The 20135-nt window shown below is 42.6% G+C and overlaps 3 protein-coding genes, 2 long non-coding RNA genes and 3 other non-coding genes across 8 annotated transcripts; all 8 read left to right on the top strand.

The window, feature by feature from the left end:
* Positions 1-1834: 1834 nt before the first annotated feature.
* On the top strand, positions 1835-5004 carry LOC146276739 (uncharacterized). Its single transcript, XR_014762408.1, has 9 exons — positions 1835-1986; positions 2485-2556; positions 2905-2941; positions 3115-3237; positions 3596-3642; positions 3925-3970; positions 4306-4371; positions 4619-4654; positions 4903-5004. It is a non-coding gene; the product is annotated as an uncharacterized LOC146276739 (long non-coding RNA).
* LOC146276742 (small nucleolar RNA Z40) lies at positions 2973-3044 on the top strand. Its single transcript, XR_014766172.1, has one exon. It is a non-coding gene; the product is annotated as a small nucleolar RNA Z40 (small nucleolar RNA).
* LOC146276741 (small nucleolar RNA SNORA18) lies at positions 3385-3518 on the top strand. The gene has a single exon (XR_014766173.1). It is a non-coding gene; the product is annotated as a small nucleolar RNA SNORA18 (small nucleolar RNA).
* LOC146276740 (small nucleolar RNA SNORA8) lies at positions 4008-4147 on the top strand. The gene has a single exon (XR_014766174.1). It is a non-coding gene; the product is annotated as a small nucleolar RNA SNORA8 (small nucleolar RNA).
* Positions 5005-6417: 1413 nt separating the features above from the next.
* On the top strand, positions 6418-8073 carry LOC146276738 (uncharacterized). Its single transcript, XR_014762482.1, has 2 exons — positions 6418-6552; positions 7793-8073. It is a non-coding gene; the product is annotated as an uncharacterized LOC146276738 (long non-coding RNA).
* Positions 8074-8384: 311 nt separating this feature from the next.
* On the top strand, positions 8385-10522 carry LOC146276737 (cytochrome c oxidase assembly factor SCO2-like). The gene has a single exon (XM_084701599.1). It carries the CDS (start codon positions 8731-8733, stop codon positions 9694-9696), a length of 966 nt encoding a protein of 321 aa, XP_084557725.1. The 5' UTR covers positions 8385-8730; the 3' UTR covers positions 9697-10522.
* Positions 10523-16440: 5918 nt separating this feature from the next.
* LOC146276736 (uncharacterized) lies at positions 16441-18146 on the top strand. The gene is made up of 4 exons (XM_084701855.1): positions 16441-17039; positions 17139-17466; positions 17549-17736; positions 17930-18146. The coding sequence occupies exons 1-4, from the start codon at positions 16441-16443 to the stop codon at positions 18144-18146; spliced, it is 1332 nt and encodes a 443-aa protein (XP_084557981.1).
* Positions 18147-18511: 365 nt separating this feature from the next.
* Positions 18512-20114, top strand: sco2 (synthesis of cytochrome C oxidase 2). Its single transcript, XM_084701854.1, has one exon. It carries the CDS (start codon positions 18837-18839, stop codon positions 19800-19802), a length of 966 nt encoding a protein of 321 aa, XP_084557980.1. The 5' UTR covers positions 18512-18836; the 3' UTR covers positions 19803-20114.
* Positions 20115-20135: the final 21 nt, after the last annotated feature.

Here is a 20135-nt window from a genome sequence, read left to right as displayed (position 1 = left end):
GATCATATCCATTTTATAGATCCTGCTTCTCACAGCCTTGTTGGTATCTTCTAACTTGCAATGTACAGTGCTTGGTTCTTGTCCCTGATGAGCCAAGCCTGGACCTTCCCTTTGTGACTGGCTAGTGAAAAACATCTAATAAATGATGACATTTGGATTGCTACCATCAAATGTATTTTAAACCAAAAACTATAATCAATCATATTTAACAAAAGATAGAAAAAAAGAAATTGAGTGATCATTTTAAATAAGAGTTTAAACAAGTTTGAGGCTTGATCATGAAAGAAGGTCAGGGCTGTTTACGGCAGGCAGCACAGATGTATTCCTCTGTCAGTTGGATCCGAGCACAACCCTGATGGAACCATCTGAGGCAGCTGTCACAGCCAACCTGAGATTTTGGATAAACATTAAGATTAATTTGTGGAATGATAATGAATGATCCAACATTAGGAATGGCAAAAACTGTCACTATCACCTATAATGGCCGGGTTTCCCAGATTCGTTCAGAAGCTCTTAACGCTAAGAGCTTAAGAGCTTCTTAAGAACGTTCTAAGAGCGCTCTAAAACGCTCTTAGAATGTTCCTAAGAAGCTCTTAGCGTTAAGAGCTTCTTAATGAATCTGGGAAACCCGGCCAATAACATTACCTCTTATACAAAGAAATACCAACGCTTCATTATAAATGTGTCTAGTAGTAAAAACAGTATTGTATTCAATAGCAGTTTACAAGCTATTACCCAGTTAGTGTCGCCATCCAGATTGTCCACATCCCCGCATAGTTGGGGTGTGTCAGCTCTTATAGTTCCAAAATATGGGGGGGGGGGGGGGATTTCGGCAGGTATGAAAAACAGTGTTGCCAAAAAAAAAACTTTTACATTTTTGCAATTAGTATCAAAAGCTTTTTATGGCACACTTTAAAGGGCATGAGGAGCCACCAAAGTAATGTTGGGGTGTGTCAGATCTTATAGTCCCAAGACTTTTTTGGGGGGGGGGGCTTGCTCTTTCACCTGATCTGCATCCAGTCCTGGTCCCAACCTCCTGCTCTGCATCTAGCGCTGGTCCCAGAAGCCTCCTAACACTAACCCCTGTTCTTAGACATTCTCTGGTCTAACCAAAATAAACGTGAATGTTTTGTTCCGACTTGACTCGCCTTGAATATCGGGGTACACGATTGGTGGATTTTATGAAAGTGTCATGTATATGAGCTCTGATTGGATGCGGACCATAGTTGTCCGGAAAACATGCCTGTGTTGATAAAGAAACTACATTTTTGTTCCTCAATGCCAACCCATTTGAAAAGGGTTGTAGAAAAGTTTTAAAGCGATACAGAAAAATCCATCCCTCCATCGCCAGGGATCGTTCAAATGCACAATTTTGAGCTTTAGCCCAACACCTAATGGCTGACTTCAAGCTAAGCGCATCTCAGCACCCATAAAAATAATAATAGTAAAATTAAAAAATATATATATTATCATCATTTGATGCTGGTAATTCATGAACTAAAGGGACATCCGTTTTTTCATTCATTCAATAGTTTGCATAATAATACATAAATGTATTGATAGTTATCCAGTGAAATTAGGGATTTACATTAGCAAGGGGGTTTAGCACTTTTGCAAGTCACTGCATGTCACATTCTCATTAGGGGCTGAGCACCCCTAAAGGTCTGATCCTAGAATCGCCCCTGTCTTTCCGTATTTTATTTTTGCAATGTTTTGCTAGTGTGTAAACAATATATGAGTGCAACAGATTTTAAGACGTTTAATGATTTAGTAATTGAAAATATATCCTTAATTTTAGTCAATTTTGGTGGTAAAATATATCGCACTGTGATTGGATAAATCGATATGCCGTAAAGCGTTTTCTTTCGCGTGAGAGATATAAACGCCCTGCCAGCGTTAGTTCAGCCTATTTCTCCAGAAGATCCAAAGCAAGGGTTGTAACGCATAGCACCTAGCCAGTTGCGGTAAAACTTGCTGAAACATTGTGTAAGCGCCGTAATTTATAGTCATTTATATTTATGTATTTATATTCGTGGTTTAAAACCAGTCTGCTATTTTTGTAAAAGCACTGTCAAGGCAGAAAGTGTTGGCCACGTGGTATGTTAGCTAGCAATTGTATGTAACTAGCACAGTACTGCTAGAAGCTAGTTAGCCCTAGCCATCAACCACGAGATGAGTTTGCCTGAACTACTGGGCAAATTCTGCAAGTGACATGGCTAAATGACGCTCGGGTTTTGCTTTCATCTCTGCAGGGTTAGTTGCAGTTGGATGACAATGAGGCCCGAAACATTTCATACGTTTCTGCTGGAGCTTAAACAGCCATTGTTCGCTGAATGCAAAAATTGCAACGCTTGTTGTTAAATGAAAGTACAATTACATGTTTTGCTAACTGCCAGTGTATAGTAATATTTGTTTTCACGAGTGGTATTGTATTCGGTTGCGCCTATGTCAGCGGTCTTAATTTGACCTGTCTTAACTTTGCAGGCAATTGCAGACGGGCCTTGTGACTTTTTTGCAACGCACGCACTACAGGAAACCTTGACACTTAACCATGAGGTAAGAAAATGGGACATGTGACTCGTGGTTGGCTGTTCCGCCTCCATTTTTTAAGTCCATTTGCCTACTGTGTAATGTATATTAACCAAGTCGTGGCGAATGTGAATCCACATTGAATAGCAAAATGCTAAGCTTTGGCTCTTTTCAGTAGCCTTTGTAAGCACAGCGCCAGCGCCGGTCTTGACTAACAGTGGACCAGAGTGCTGGAGCAGTGCTCAGAGCAATCCATTCTCTTGCAACCCACTGCTGTGCTTTCAGCAGCAGTGTTACTTATGAGACTGAACATGCACTTGCACTGTTAAATGAGAACGGCCTCAAGGGGTTGACCATTTGTATTTGTTTTTCAAGGCTGACTATGGGTGCAGATGTGGCAAAACACTGCCAGGTAAGCAACTTGATAATGTGTATCTTTTTACTTGTGTAATGATGATTGGCTAAAATGTTCAACTGCTCTGAGCTGTGAATGATACGTGCCTTTCTGAACACAGAGCTTGGCAGATGAGTTTTATCCCAAATGAATTGTGTGTGTGTGTGATACAAATTATTTTCCTTTTACAGATCTGTTTGGCTGATGTGGTAGATGGCTGAGTCGGGCTTCGATCCCTGGGCGTGCCAGATGATGTGTCCTTGGGCAAGGCACTTCACCCTACTTGCCTCAGGAAGAATGTCCCTGTACTTGCTGTAAGTCGCTCTGGATAAGAGCACCTGCTACAAGACTAAACATAAATGATGGGCAAACTCTTTGATGAATTCACATGCTACAGTTTGTTGCATGGTGTAAATTGATCTAACCGTGAGTCATTCTCGACAACATCAACAGTCCAGTGTTTTGAGGCCTATCCCGACAGACCTTTCTCGGTTGGGCCTTGTCGTTGGAAATGCCTCATAGAATATACCTGTGGTTTCGCTTTACCCTCATGGCTACTGCCATTAGCTGTGTGGGATATTACTGCAGAACAAGTTCAAAATACTCCTACAACAGCTGTTATTGTGGCCGTCTCACTTGTTTCATATAGCCCTTTTCTTTGCCCCGGTGTAGGTCTGTAAATGAGCACCAGATGGCGCTCCAGCACAGTCTACCTGATGGTGAGTAAAGCTTTCACATTATCTGAGTAATCCTCCTTGACGCTAGCTGATATTAGTGTTGTGGTAGATGTCCATTTGACAGTAGCACTATGGTATCTGCAGCCAGTGGCTTCTCCCTCTGGTCTGTTCATAACTTGGTGCAAGAACAATTTGACATCACGCATCGTTGGTCTCCATGCGCTGTGCTTGGAGTCCTGGTATATTTGTCATATATATTATTTGTCATGTATTATTCTTTTTTACCTTGTCACAATTCCAAAATCTAAATCTCCACCTTTGCAGCCAATGACCATAGACGTGCATAGGATGTGATGCTGCTTGATGCCAAGTAAGTGCCAAGTGATCAAAAATGGACCCAATTGTGAAGCACTGTATGGTATCTGCAGTCAGCCCTCACCACAGGCTGGTCTGTTCATTAAACGGTGCAATAGTAACTCTGTATCTGGCATCGTTGGGATCTGTGCCATCTTGTGGTTGGATCCCTGGTATTTGTGCAGAGACATGCCTATTCTCATATCTGCTTTACACAGAACTGATCTCTAGTTGCCCCAGAGTTGGAAGTGTCCAGCATTCCCAACCCTTTCAGCCACGTGCAGAGCTGGTGATGTCACAGGGCTCTGCTACATGTCTGTTACAGATTTTATTTTTGTCCTCCACTTGCAGGTGTGCCTGTAATGGAAGTTGTATGTACCAAGAACGGTTTCAAGATGAACTGAAGCCCCATCAAGGGTAGGATGGTCCAGCTGTTTTCCCCCTTGGATGTTTGTCAGTGCTGATTTGGTCATATACCAAGGCTTTTAGGAGACCCAGTTCCTGACTTGCTGTGGAATTGACCATAAAGTAAATCTCATCCCAGTTGGTCTCGTCAGCAGCCATGCTGAGGTGATCTTCTGGGAACATTTGTTCCCGTTACCTCCTCTGCTACAAGCAAAAGCTTTCCAAGAACTTTTGTTAAATGTGAACTTTCTCTTTTCAGGTGGTGCGCATGCAGACTGGGGGCAACTTTAGAAAGGTGAGCGGGCCCCTTGTTGCTATTGAAAATGTGGATCACATTCAAAGGGGGTCAGTCAGGCTATTCCGCTGCTGGCCCTTTACGCAGTGATCCCAGAGCACTGCCCCTGGATGTAATGCAGTTCCTCAATGACTGGCTTGCTGTTTCAAGGGGCAACAAGCTTATGAAGTTTCTCACATTTATGCCAACTCTTAGCTACTGAACCTTTTTGGTCATTCCTTACTCATTCAAATGTATCAAATCTACAGGTGCTTGGGGAACTATTCCAGCCAACATGTCTTGAAGCCAATCCCATTCAAAGATTGGCATCTGTGTGGTTTGATGTTTTAATAAAGTATTGAGTCACTTGACATTTGTTACATCATTTGTTTGTCCTTTCCCCCTTTCTGTTTAGATGTGCCTTCAGATTTGGGTTTAAACCTCACTTGTGTAGTCCAGCTCTACGGTTGATGCATATTAACTTGTTTTGAGCAGGAGGGGTCAAGATGTGGGTGTGGCACTGGGCTTAACACGCAGCACTCTGCCAACAGAAGTGGTTGTCAGGATTTCATGTGGGTCATGGAGAAGAAATTAAAGGCTTTGCTGAGCACAGCATTCACTGCTGGCCCAGTTGACCATTTAGTGCATGTCTGATATTTTATCAATGTAGAAGTTTGGAAAATCTCCATTTGGATGTGATGTGAAACCCTCAAACTGGATGTTAAAAGGCCAACTTGAAAGACTTCTCTAATCGCTATACAATTCATCACTCTGACTTCACACTAAGGGGCTTGTCCTTTGCCTTTTAGCTCCTTGGAATTTCTCATCTCAGGAACTTGACTTGTTGAGAGGCATTGTGCTCATGTTGATAATGATGCATGTGTTAAGGCAGTGGTTCTCAACCTTGTTCTCTGGGACCCCCTGTCCTTGTTTTAGATGTTTCCCTGCTCCAACACACCTGATTCCAATAAAAGGGTCGTTATCTAGCTCTGTAGGAGCCTGGTAACGAACATGCATTTGAAACAGGTGTGTTGGAACAGGGGAAACATCTAAAACAAGCAGGACAGGGGGTCCCTGAGGACAGCGATGTCCCCGACTAAGATTATTTGGTCAACCAACCGAGACTCGACTGAACACTAGACTAATTTAAATGTGAAATGTTTTCTCTTCTATAATTATTCATCAAACCATTGTGATTTACCTCCACAAAGAGAATCTGAAAGAAATGGGCTATGTAAGAAGGGAGATTGGCAACTAGTCAAACTTATATGTATAAACATTTTCTTGCTCTGACAATGTAGCTGCTTGGCATTCCATATTCAGCTGCTATGAAATGAGCTACTACTTAACTTGAACCCCAGTCCATGAGTCAAGACCTTAGTCTGTGACACTCCCCAGTGAGCCACCAGGGGAGCACTACACCTATTTACAGATTTTTGAAAATCTAAATGACTCCAGCAGACCCACAACTGTGTTGTTCAGATTAACAATTTGTCATCACATTTTCTGTGGAACTCCAGCATTTCCACATATTTGTTTTTCAGTGTGTGAAGTGATGATCAGAGGTACAGAGTGTTTCCCTCTTTAATTCAGACAGGGATTGAAGTGGATAGTTTCTCAGTGAAGGTGCAGCTTGTGAAAGAGTTGATATGAGACCTGGAGCCTGTACTACGAATCGAGATTTGGCGTTAGCGAGGTAACTTCAGGTTCAACCCAGGGTTTTCTGTACCAAGACGGTGGATCATTTGTTACCGGGGTTGATCGCCATGGTAACACATGCTGAACGGCTAACCTGATCGGGCGCAGGTAAAGTTTGAGATCAGAGATCAACCTGTATAAAAGTCCTACTAACTCATTCTTTACGATAATGTCACTGTTCATGGAAGATCTTGTGGAGTTTGGTGCGCGAATAGTGAGAGGTGAGCTCAGAAGAGCCAGAACATTTAGATACCGACAAAACCCTTTCGCATTCCCTAATAAGTATTTTTATTAAGCAATAAGGTACGAGAGGCAGTACTTAATCGCCAATAAAGTACGTGTTCAAGGCGCGTCGGGCCGGCAAACCCTGGAACACGTAGGGCCTACTTTATTGGCGATGAAGTACTGCCTCGAGTACCTTATTGCTTTTATAATACGGTTGCCAGCGAAATTATAAATAGTAAATAAATAGTAAGCTGCCTTTCAGCACAAAATAGTTATAGACAACAAACATTGTGTATCGCATTTCAGTAGCCGAGAAAACAGTCCCTGTAAACAGTGGCTGTTGCCATGCAACTGACAAACAGCACTGTGAACTCCACATTTGTTAGCCTAGCTAGATCTTGCACCATCTCATTCATTCAATGCTCATTTTATAAAAGCTGCCTTTAAAATAACAATGACAATGGGACACTTTCAATAAAATAATATTTCATTTAAACAGTAGGCCTAAACATTCTAAATCAATCATTAATGTTTCGTAGGCACTGGGTATATGGTAGCTAGCTAGCCTACATATGCTGTAAACAAGTTACTATTGACTTGGGACTCGATAGACGAACATTAGGCTGTTGTTAAGGTTAGCTTATGTTGATTTGGATATCTCCAATAATTGTGCATCCGTGGAAAACGTTGTTTAAAGAAGCTAAGACCAGGCCATGTAATGGCGTGGCTACGAAGCTCAAATTAAAAGTGGATGTCTAGTTAACAACTAATACCTAGACCTGAGCTTCCGTCCAACGTTTCAGTAGTTAGACCAGATAGTTAGCACTGATAGCACGGGACAGTGCAATATTATTGCTCAAAAATTAACCGAATGTTGCTAGTCTAGCTTGCTAACCAATAAATTGCTGCACACCAGTACTTGTAGACAGTCTTTTTCTTCGGCAACATTTTAGTTATTTTGAGTGCGCACTAATATGGAACGCTCCCGTTTTAAGGTAAATGTAATAAGGCATACCAGAGCATTCTCTGGGCGTGGTACAGTACTTTATGTGGGCCAGTGTAATTTGATGTACATATTGGATGAAATCATACAAGGATGTTCATCCAATCTGCAAAGCAAACTTCCTGGTGTCTGACTTCCAAAGTGTAATTATTTGTTTCCTCCATGGACTATAGCAGTCATTAGTAATCACTCATTCACTATCGATGTCCTTACACCTCCTTGTGTGTCTCCAGAGCGGTGGTGCAGACATCAGTGCACAGCGTACTGCACAGCTTCAAGGATGTGGTGGAGGTTCCCCCAGACGTTTGTCGGATCATCCATGTCAGAGTTGGCCTGCAAAAGGCACTGACAAAGAATGAACTCCATCAGGATACCAGATTATGGGACTACCACAGACAACTGATTCCCAATGTGGACAAGGCCCTCAGGAGGGCAGGGCTCCTGAAGTGAAAGGGTTTGTGGATACCTGGAGGTATCCATTGTAGCTTAAAGGATGTAAAGACCCTAGAACTCTGATGATGTCAAGAGTCATTTTATATCAGTGTCAGATATATCAGCACCATCTAGTGGTACTTCTTTGCTATGGGACTCACTTGTCTCCACACGAATCTGCTGATTGCAGTCCCATGAATGTAATGGTAATATAAAATCAAATGTATACCCTACATGAAATTCAATAAAAGTATACATCCTAAATACGGATATTGTTTTATAAAATGGGAGTTTCTATTATTTGAACCTGTGTGTACAACTTAGGTGTAAATGTCGAATTCGCGACTTTGAAACCTCCGTCCTGTTTCTTCGGTTGCAAAACGAGACCACATGATTCCATCAGTAGGTTGCATTGGAAGGTCGATTTGCCGGCAAGTTGCTGTATATTTCTAGAAAAAAAATAGATTTATACTGTCTCGTGATATCTTTGCAAAGTTGAATACGTGTTATCTGTAACGCTTGGGTTTGCTTCACTTAAGGATCGTCATTTATGCTTTTAGATTGAAAACATATTAGCATAGCTATCTAGCTACCAGAGTGCAGCTGGTGTAACAGTTGGACCTTCTTTTTTGCTTGTTTTCCAGCTATGGATACTCGTCATTTGATTAGGAATTGACAGAGCATATTATTATATACGTATTCACCGGTTTATACCATTTACAGATTCTGAATTGGAAGGATGCTTTACTTGGAGAGGAGGGTACTCGGGCTAGCAACCTGTGAGCTCCATACTGGAAAGCTATTGAAGTACACCTTGAAGCCTGATTCCCATCACACCTTTAACTCCTTCCTTCTTCAAAGGGCATGGCTTTCGTCACAGCCTCAGCCCAGTGGACGTCTCCCTTGTCATTCCCTTGACCAGAGAGCAGCAGGGTTGTATGGGATCCACGCACAGCCCACACAAGCCGGTCCCCATCACCGCCCCCCAACCCTCCCACTCCTGACCCACAGGGTCCTCCTCTCCCAGGCCCCCAAACCCAACCCCTCCGAGTCTGCCGCCAACATCAAGCTGCGGACCCGTCTGCTGGTGACCCTGCTGTTTGGCGGCGGGCTGCTGGGAACCTGGTGGTACGTCCACTCGGAGAAGGAGCAGAGACGGCGGACGCAACGCATGGAGCAGCTGAGGCAGGTGGCTCTGGGCCACGGAGACTTCCACCTCCTGGACCACAGGGGGCAGCGGAGGACCAAGAAAGACTTCCTGGGGAGCTGGGTGCTGCTGTACTTCGGCTTCACCCACTGCCCGGACATCTGCCCCGAGGAGCTGGACAAGCTGAGCGCCGTGGTCACGGCCCTGGACCAGGACCCCGCCCTGCCGCCCGTCCAGCCCCTCTTCGTCACCGTGGACCCCGAGAGGGACGACGTGGCGGCGCTGGCTCGGTACGTCGGGGACTTCCACCCGCGCGTGATCGGCCTGACGGGCACCACGGAGGAGGTGAGGCAGGCGGGCAGGGACTACCGCGTGTACGCCAGCCTGGGGCCCAAGGACGAGGACGGGGACTACATCGTGGACCACACCATCCTCATCTACCTGGTGAACCCCGACGGCCTGTTCCTGGACTACTACAACCGGATGAAGAGCGACAGCCAGATCGCCGACAGCATCAGGAACCACATGAAAGCATATGTGAAGTTACTGCCTGACTGAATGGTCTCCTGCTAAAGGTCAAGACTGAACAGCTGGGGATTCCAGGATGAGCTCAATTCTGCACCTCCTATTTAAGACTTGTACTTTTGACATTAAATGATGACACCTTTGGATGGAGTGCCAGACAGGGCATCATCTGGTTACAAGAAGAAGACCGCGGTGAATGATTTGGATGCACAGTGTGGATTCATGTGTGGATACAGAATTGCTTTATGTCTGATAGAATGGAGAGCAGTCCGTCAGACTTCTTGTCTTTGTACCGCCAATGATTCATTGTTGTCATTGTTAACATCAACTACTTGGCTGATTTGTCCATGGTCGGGGTGAATACTCGGACACCCCTGCCAAGTAGTTCCAGCAAAACTGTTAACCGTTCTAAATTATTGAGGGACAATGACATGGCTTGATAGCTGGCTAGTCTTGATGTTAAACATACTGTCAAATTATAATGACTGTTTGGATAATATGTCAACTTTGATGCGATCATCTCACATCCATTTGCTATTTAACTCGCTACACATGCTGCGTCGGTATGACCGAGTTCATGGCCAATCAGAGTCAGAGGAGGGCGGGTCTCTTGGCGGAGAGTCGATTTGAAAGAATGGCCCCCCACATACACACATACTACTACTTCTGGTCCACTGACGTTATCATGTTCATGATGTTCATGGACGATCCTTTGCAAGTCTCCTGCACTATATATATTTTCTCCAATATACCTTTTTGAGTATCAAAGTATTTGTTTAATTTAAAGTTAATAAGTTATGGATCTGCTAATTTAATAAGTTAATAAAATATGGTTCACATCTCACAAGTTAGAATTTATTTCTTTGTTTATTTGTCATACCATTCACTGTACAGTTACTGAATGCCTGATAGAAATATTCTTTAAAACAATAAGTGGAATTTATTACTAGAAAATATTTGATACAATATTTTTTTTAATGAATGTTTTGTAACCACACAAAATCCATATCTTTGTTTTTCAGTGTGTGACAGGAGTGATGATCAGAGGGGCAGAGTTTCCAACCGGCCATGGTATAATTCAGATTAATTAAACATTTTAAATAGACTTCAGCAATTAACATTAATTATGTTATTTTGTTTAGTTTGTTCGTGATATTTTATTCTTAATTTATCCAGAATCGTGCAGCTCTAAATACATAAAGATTGTGTATAATTTTGTTCTATTCAAAGTCATGTAGGCCTATAGTTGGTAGGGCCCAAAATTGACCCAAGCCCAGGGGCCTCCACCGCCCTAAGTCCTGGTAAAAGGCCACCCTTCGTCAACGAAGAGCTAGCTTTTTTATGGCGTAGTAGCTGGTAGTGGTCACGCTTGGCAAGTCGGAGGTTCTTCAGACACGTTTGGGGATACATTTTGACATTCTGCACAGCAGGTACAGAACTCCCTACACAGGGAAGACCAACAGAGAGCCACTGGCACTTGCACTCTCTCCAAAGTTTGCATCTTTGCAATACAATACTCTCACCTCTGTACTCTGTGCTGGAGGTTTCTTACTGTCAAAAGGACTGGTTTAATGGCTTTATATGACAATCCATCCCTTGCAGATATGATGGTAACACTAGAATAATGGTCCATTGTTAACAAGTAGCTATGCAGGAAGTAATAGGTAGTTCTACATTAACTATTAACTAATATGGAACCAAGATTAACTAAGCAGTAAGTAATAGCTAATCTACAACAAAGGTAGTTCCTTGGTAGGTATTTGGTTATTACTAAATACATGTATCCTCTTGAGAACTACTTGTGAACTATGACCAATTAAGAAAGCATACCCAATTAATTACTAATCACAAAAGTAACATGTCTAAAAAGTGAATAATTTGGTTGTTTTACTCTTAACATGGTCATAACTTTTCAGAAGCTTGTGCCACAAATGGGTTCTTTGTGGAAACCAGTTTATAAATATTATATCCCCCCAAATACGTTAACTACAGGTTGAGATTTTGACTACTCTTACCAAAGGATGGACGTATGTTCTCTGTTTATTTCAAACTTGAACATAGTATAATACAAATAATGATAGTTTGTTTAACATTTTTTATAATTAAGAAGTGATGCTGACACTCACATGTTTGGATTAGTTTACTATTATGAACTCTTGAGTGTCAAGTTCAATGTCTCAGACTCCAAAGACCTACCTTTATGTTACAGTAGCCGCCTGAGGAAGACTTCTCTTTAGGATATGAATATAAACATTGATGGTCTCTTGTCAAAAACTATTTGCATCTTGCATTTTTGTTGCGATAAGCGCAAAACCACATCTTCCAGATTACAATGTTTGTTAGAATATCACTAGTGCCTCACAGAAATGATTGTTATAGGCCTTTTACTTGTGAAAACCAGTATAACTCCTCACTAATTACTCAAGCGTTACCTTGTCATCCTGCAGGAACTACTTGTGATGTGGACCATTATTTCAAAGTGAAAAACATGTTAACTCCTCACTAATTACTCAAGCGTTACCTTGTCATCCTGCAGGAACTACTTGTGATGTGGACCATTATTTTAAAGTGACAAACATGTTAACTCCTCACTAATTACTAAAGTATTACATTGTCATCCTGCAGGAACAACTTGTGATGTGGACCCTTATTTTAAAGTGACAAACATGTTAACTCCTCACTAATTACTAAAGTATTACATTGTCATCCTGCAGGAACTACTTGTGATGTGGACCATTATTTTAAAGTGACAGACATATTAACTCCTCACTAATTACTCAAGTGTTACATTGTCATCCTGCAGGAACTACTTGTGATGTGGACCATTATTTTAAAGTGACAAACATGTTAACTCCTCACTAATTACTCAAGAGTTACCTTGTCATCCCGCAGTAACTGTAATCTGGACCATTATTTCAAAGAGAAAAACATGTTAACACCTCACTAACATGTCACCTCACAATATATACAACATAAAACAACTGCAGTGATGGATACATTTTTTTAAAATTATATGCACTGGAAGATTTCCATGAAATCGTAAAAGAAAATCCTATGCCAAAATGCACATGGGCATGCAAGAATAAAGTATTTTGTAAAATATGTCTGAATTAAACATTCTTTGTTTGAAACAATCATGAAACCTAGCATTTAAACAAAAAATCTGTATTTTGGAATGAAACATTCAACACACAACAAACTGTGATGATAAACTGAGTCAAACATAATGGCTATTTACGTAATAAGTAGCGTTAAGTAGGCCTACATGGCAGACCCTAAACCATATCAACTATAGGCCTATTTACTACTCACGAGTCTAGCATTGGCCACTACTGCGAAATACAACAGCAACGCAATTCCAAATGAATACAAATGACGAAGGAAGAACGAACAAATGGCATGCCTGTAAAATTACTTGCCAGATATCCCAATTCTGAGAACAGGAACATGGCCCACAGTTGTTGCTAGCTGTAAAGCCAGGCTTTACAGCCAAGCTGTCCGCTACATTGTAAAAAGTCCCTCATAAAAACTGTATAGTCTTGCAATGGAAATTCGCACTAATTCTACAATTCGAAATTTGCACTAATTCTACAATTCAAAATTTGCACTAATTCTACAATTCAAAATTTGCACTAATTCTACAATTCGAAATTCTAGTGAAATTCACCTCGTCTTGTTGTCGTATGTTAGCCAAATAGCCCACTGGATATTTACCATCCATAAAAATGTGCCACTGCCAAATGATGTCGCGCTCCTAACTCACTCATTGACGTTGAACCAGTATAGGTGTAGGGAAAACATGACCTGGATTCAGGACAAATAGCCTTGGTTTCGGTAAGCCAAGTCGACTGGATTTGGAAAATGGACTGACAGTGATTTGATATTTTCTGAGCTGCAGAAAGACCTCATAGCTGACACATTGAAATTGCCCGCATTATCATACAGTATGATCAAATATTGGGGGGACGTGTCCCATAATAATACAGAGGCGTGTTATAACGTGAATATTCATGGTTCAATATAGCCTACAGGGTTTCCACAAAGAACTAATTTCATGCACAAGCTTTTGAAATGTTATGTAAAAAAGTTAAGTAAAAAAACACATTTGTTCACTTTTTAGACATTACTTTTAGGTACACTTGCACTTATAGATTCATGTTGTTCAAATTGTAACTTGCTTAACTACATGCTGTTATGGTTTTTCCCTTTGGCACTTATTTTATGGTTGTTCACAATGTGTGCTTCTTGTTTTGGCTACCTGCAATGCTTTGGGGTTATATAGCTTTACAATGTGCAAAGGTCACTGATAAGAACAACACGATTGTTGTTGTTGTTATCAGTGACCTATGCACATTGTAAAGCTCTCTTGGAAGTCGCTTTGGATAAACGCGTCTGCTGAATGAATAAATGTAAACGTACTTTTGTGATTAGTAATTCATTGGTTATTCTTTCTTAGTTAGTCATAGTTCACAAGTAGTTCTCAATGAGGATATATTTATTTAGTAATAATCAAATAGGTAGCCGACCAACGAACTACCTTTGTACTAAATTCGCTATTACTTAGGCTACTGCTTAGTTAATCATGGTTCCATATTAGTTAATAGTATCAAATTCATTGTTAATGTAGAACTACATATTAGCCTACTTCCTGCGTAGCTACTCATTAACAACGGACCATTATTCTAAAGTGTTACTGATATGACTCCATGACAGAGGTTTAGGGATGTGACAGTGGCGACCATGTGGGCCAGTGGAATCTGAAAATCTGGACCTACAGGAACTTGCTACACCGGTCACAGAAGAAGCCCAGGAACATTCAGAGGGGGAAGCAGTGGTGGTGATGCGATGGCCCCCAGTGACCCTGCCTGCCTCGAGTCATCATTCACTGGACGATGGCTTGGATGTGGCGGAAAGTGAGACGTCCAACGCTGAAACGTCAGGTGTGTCTGAATCGGAGCGAACAGAAGAGGAATCACCCATACCCAGGCTGACGCAACCTCGGCGGTCCCGGAGGCAGTAGGCCGGGAGGCATACAAACCCATTTCGTCTGCCGAAGTCCGCAGTGCAGGGACCAGGGGTTGAGGATGAGGGAGGAGGAGGACCTGGGGGTATTGCGCATACTAACTGTTTGCGTGATAGCATGAAAAGAGATAGTGTCAGGTTTAATTATAGAATAGAACTTTTGTTTTGTGTGGTAATTTCTGTCTGGTCTTATCATCGAGACGATAATTTAAGAGGGGGGTGACTGTGATATGGGTGTGGCTGCAGAGGCTGCTGACGGTAAGGCCACACCTAAGGCTTGTGCCAATATAACTGGGTGTGAGCTTGTAGGATCACATCCGTACCTGGGGTGCACGCTGGCAGCATTGTTTGTCATGTAAGTTCGAGTCTTTTTAACATGTCTTAAGAATGTTTGAATGTTAGTCATGAAATGCAGGACTGCGCGAGTAAATGTTGAATACTGGTGCGTGGGTTTGTTTGCAGCCGGTGCTGATTACAGCAAGTGTCGGGAAAGCTGATTGTGTCATCTTATTGGCTTTCTGTGTTTTGGGTAGGCTTTGTGTGTAGTGATTTTAAATATTAATTATGTATGGTTGCTATGTGCTGTGTTGTTGCCTTGTCTTATTTTGAATTAAACATTTATATTTACATTTCAGTTAAACGCTTTGGTTAAATACCCGATCTAAGTAAGTAAGTAGATTTTATTTGGACATGGACATGACAATGTCATTGGACGAACCAGATGCATTGTTTACAGTGTGTTAGCATAAATGCTAGTTTACAACACCTGTCCACAGGAGGCTTTTTACAAACAACAAAATAAACTAAACAAAACAGAAACAAGATCAAATACTGATAAAAAACTGATAATTAAAAGTAAAAATGCAGAATACAATAGAGTACAGGGCAGCAATATAATGAGTCAAATATATATAGGCTACGTAGAGTAAAACAAAGGCAGCATGATCAAACAATAAACCAGTTGTAAATTATTTGTGTGAGCACTGTTGATTTGATTTGAGCCGTTGTTTAAGTTCTCTGTTAAAAGTGTTGCTATTAGTCTCTAGTTTTAGACTAGTGGGCAAGAGGTATTGCAAATGTTCTGATGACATTTTGAACTGTTTTAACTTGTTCATTAGAGTACTGTGGTTTACCGTGTCAAAGGCCTTTTTTATCTACAACTGAGCCTTAATATAATAAAATAAATATTATAATAAAATAAATATAATAAAATATATTATATTATATATAATAATATATTATAAAATCTATATTTTTGTATTAATTCTCAATGACTCTTTAATGGGGGGGAACCTGGGTGTACTGGGCATACAGGTATATTAATTTTGGTATGTTTAGCCATAAAACATCTTTATGTAATTGGTTTGAGAGTTTGTTGTGTACTTTATGGAGGCGACCAACTGCAGTGGTCGTAATGATTTAAAGTTAGCTAAATAGTTGGGTTGTTGTCTTAGACACAACTAAACTCAAAATTAATTTCGAATTAGATGATTTGGAAATCCCTTTACACTGATATCCAACTGAATGTAAAACCGAGACAATTATAAGAATAATTTAGTGATTAGGTGAGTTCTTGTAAATTCGAAACAAGCTTAAACTGTACAAATTCATTCGTATCAACTCATGATATTGTAGTTTGTCTAGTCTTGTCTCTCATGGATGTTTGTAATAGAAAGTGCATACCTGTACCCAAAGATGTATCCCCTTTGTTATTAAGCCTAGATCTCAGGTTCGACCATCTCATCCTACCCAAAAATGCAACAAATAAAACTACAATGGAAGGTTATTCTCATATATGCAGTTGCATGTATGGTCATATTTGGATTCATAACTTGTATGAAGTTCTATGCTGTTCCAACCAAATCAGAAGATCTTTGTCTTTCACTTCACGTGTCACATGAGACCCTCACCCCTCTAACTGGCACCAGACATCTAACGCTACTGGTATCCGCCTACTTGGAGCGCAGGTTGGAGGAGAACATGGTGCGAATTATCAGTGTGATCAAGAGAGACTCGGCCCAGGATCTCTTCTGTGTGTTCTGCTGCATGGATAATATGTTGACCACGCCCGCTCAGGTGCTGATGCACTCTGATCACTTTGGCTTCCCCTTTGCTACCACCGACATCCTCTGTGAGATTCCTGCTTACTGCAGCATTGTGGCATATGTCACGTTGACGCCACATGCCAATGTCAATAGTACGCTGAAGCAGACCTTCCTCCCCGTCAAAAACTTGCTGAGTGGACAGAAAAAAGAGGAGGAGGACTACCAGTTTAACTTCACCGTCTGCATCTCCAACCTCTTTGGGAACTACAACAATGTGCTTCAATTTACCCAGAGCCTAGAGATGTACAGGTGAGTGTCTACACTGACGATGAGAGCACTGTGTGTCTGCAAGTGTCCGGCAGCATAATGTACCCTCAATACAGGACCTCCATGCTCTTTGTCTCCCAGATTGCTGGGTGTTGGCAGGGTTGTGGTGTATAACACTAGCTGTGGACCAGAGCTAGACATGCTGCTGAAGAGCTACAGTCAGGAGGGCTTTGTGGAGGTGCTGCCCTGGCCCATTGACCTTTACCTCACTCCATCCCCCGGCTGGAAACCAGAACATGGAGGTGAATTACATTACTACGGCCAGCTGGCAACACTCAACGATTGTGTGTACAGATACATGTATCGCTCGCGTTACGTCTTACTTAACGATATAGACGAGATCACAGTACCGTATCAACACACCAGCCTCACGTCTGCTTTCGACATGCTGCAAAGACAGTACCCTCAGGTGAGTGTGTGTAAAAATGCTTGTGGGAATGTCTTTTTTAAAATATTGTCTGTAAAATGTCTCCCCCCATCCCTTTGCACAGGCAGGAGTTTTCATGATCCAGAACCATGTATTCCCGAAAACCCAGTTTGATCCGAGTGGAAGGTACCATGTACCCTACTGGGAGGGGGTGCCAGGTGTCAACATTTTGGAGCACATCTACAGAGAGGAGCCAAACTGGAAGCAAATATCAAAAGCATCACACCCATTCAAGATGGTAGTCCAGCCAAGGCAGGTTTTGGGGCCAGTGTAATTTTATGTACACATTGGATGAAATCATACAAGAATGTTCATCCAATCTGCAAAGCAAACTTCCTGGTGTCTGACTTCCAATGTGTAATATTTTTTTTGGTCCATGGACTATTAGTCATTAGTAATCACTCATTCACTATCGATGTGCTTACACCTCCTTGTGTGTCTCCAGAGCGGTGGTGCAGACATCAGTGCACAGCGTACTGCACAGCTTCAAGGATGTGGTGGAGGTTCCCCCAGACGTTTGTCGGACCATCCATGTCAGATTTGGCCTGCAAAAGGCACTGACAAAGAATGAACTCCATCAGGATACCAGATTATGGGACTACCACAGACAACTGATCCCCAATGTGGACAAGGCCCTCAGGAGGGCAGGGCTCCTGAAGTGAAAGGGTTTGTGGATACCTGGCGGTATCCATTGTAGCTTAAAGGATGTAAAGATCCTAGAACTCTGATGATGTCAAGAGTCATTTTATATCAGTGTCAGATATATCAGCACCATCTAGTGGTACTTCTTTGCTATGGGACTCACTTGTCTCTACACGAATCTGCTCATTGCAGTCCCATGAATGTAATGGTAATATAAAATCAAATGTGATTTGATACCCTACATGAAATTCAATAAAAGTATACATCCTAAATATTGATATAGTTTTATGAAATGGGAGTCTTTATTATTTGAACCTGTGTGTACAATTTAGGTGTAAATGTCGAATTCGCGACTTTGAAACCTCCGTCCTGTTTCTTCGGTTGCAAAACGAGACCACATGATTCCATGAGTAGGTTGCATTGGAAGGTCGATTTGCCGGCAAGTTGATGTATATTTCTAGGAAAAAATAGATTTATACTGTCTCGTGATATCTTTGCAAAGTTGAATACGTGTTCTGTAACGCTTGGGTTTGCTTCACTTAAGGATCGTCATTTATGCTTTTAGATTGAAAACATTTGCATAGCTATCTAGCTACCAGAGTGCAGCTGGTGTAACAGTTGGACTTTCGGTGCTTGTTTTCCAGCTATGGATACTCGTCATTTGATTAGGAATTGACAGAGCATATTATTATATACTTCTGAATTGAAGGATGCTTTACTTGGAGAGGAGGGTACTCGGGCTAGCAACCTGTGAGCTCCATACTGGAAAGCTATTGAAGTACACCTTGAAGCCTGATTCCCATCACACCTTTAACTCCTTCCTTCTTCAAAGGGCATGGCTTTCGTCACAGCCTCAGCCCAGTGGACGTCTCCCTTGTCATTCCCTTGACCAGAGAGCAGCAGGGTTGTATGGGATCCACGCACAGCCCACACAAGCCGGTCCCCATCACCGCCCCCCAACCCTCCCACTCCTGACCCACAGGGTCCTCCTCTCCCAGGCCCCCAAACCCAACCCCTCCGAGTCTGCCGCCAACATCAAGCTCCGGACCCGTCTGCTGGTGACCCTGCTGTTTGGCGGCGGGCTGCTGGGAACCTGGTGGTACGTCCACTCGGAGAAGGAGCAGAGACGGCGGACGCAACGCATGGAGCAGCTGAGGCAGGTGGCTCTGGGCCACGGAGACTTCCACCTCCTGGACCACAGGGGGCAGCGGAGGACCAAGAAAGACTTCCTGGGGAGCTGGGTGCTGCTGTACTTCGGCTTCACCCACTGCCCGGACATCTGCCCCGAGGAGCTGGACAAGCTGAGCGCCGTGGTCACGGCCCTGGACCAGGACCCCGCCCTGCCGCCCGTCCAGCCCCTCTTCGTCACCGTGGACCCCGAGAGGGACGACGTGGCGGCGCTGGCTCGGTACGTCGGGGACTTCCACCCGCGCGTGATCGGCCTGACGGGCACCACGGAGGAGGTGAGGCAGGCGGGCAGGGACTACCGCGTGTACGCCAGCCTGGGACCCAAGGATGAGGACGGGGACTACATAGTGGACCACACCATCCTCATCTACCTGGTGAACCCCGACGGCCTGTTCCTGGACTACTACAACCGGATGAAGAGCGACAGCCAGATCGCCGACAGCATCAGGAACCACATGAAAGCATATGTGAAGTTACTGCCTGACTGAATGGTCTCCTGCTAAAGGTCAAGACTGAACAGCTGGGGATTCCAGGATGAGCTCAATTCTGCACCTCCTATTTAAGACTTGTACTTTTGACATTAAATGATGACACCTTTGGATGGAGTGCCAGACAGGGCATCATCTGGTTATAAGAAGAAGACTGCAGTGAATGGTTTGGATGCAGTGTGGATTCATGTGTGGATACAGAATTGCTTTATGTCTGATAGAATGGAGAGCAGTCCGTCAGACTTCTTGTCTTTGTACCGCCAATGATTCATTGTCATTGCTAAATGCCTCTGTACACTTCATACATCTGTATAAATGTTCAGAAAATGCACA

This window comes from Hypomesus nipponensis, chromosome 7 (assembly GCF_054491055.1).
Source record: "Hypomesus nipponensis isolate SF chromosome 7, ASM5449105v1, whole genome shotgun sequence".
Taxonomy (NCBI): domain Eukaryota; kingdom Metazoa; phylum Chordata; class Actinopteri; order Osmeriformes; family Osmeridae; genus Hypomesus; species Hypomesus nipponensis.
This window is presented reverse-complemented; position numbering and strand designations above follow the sequence as displayed.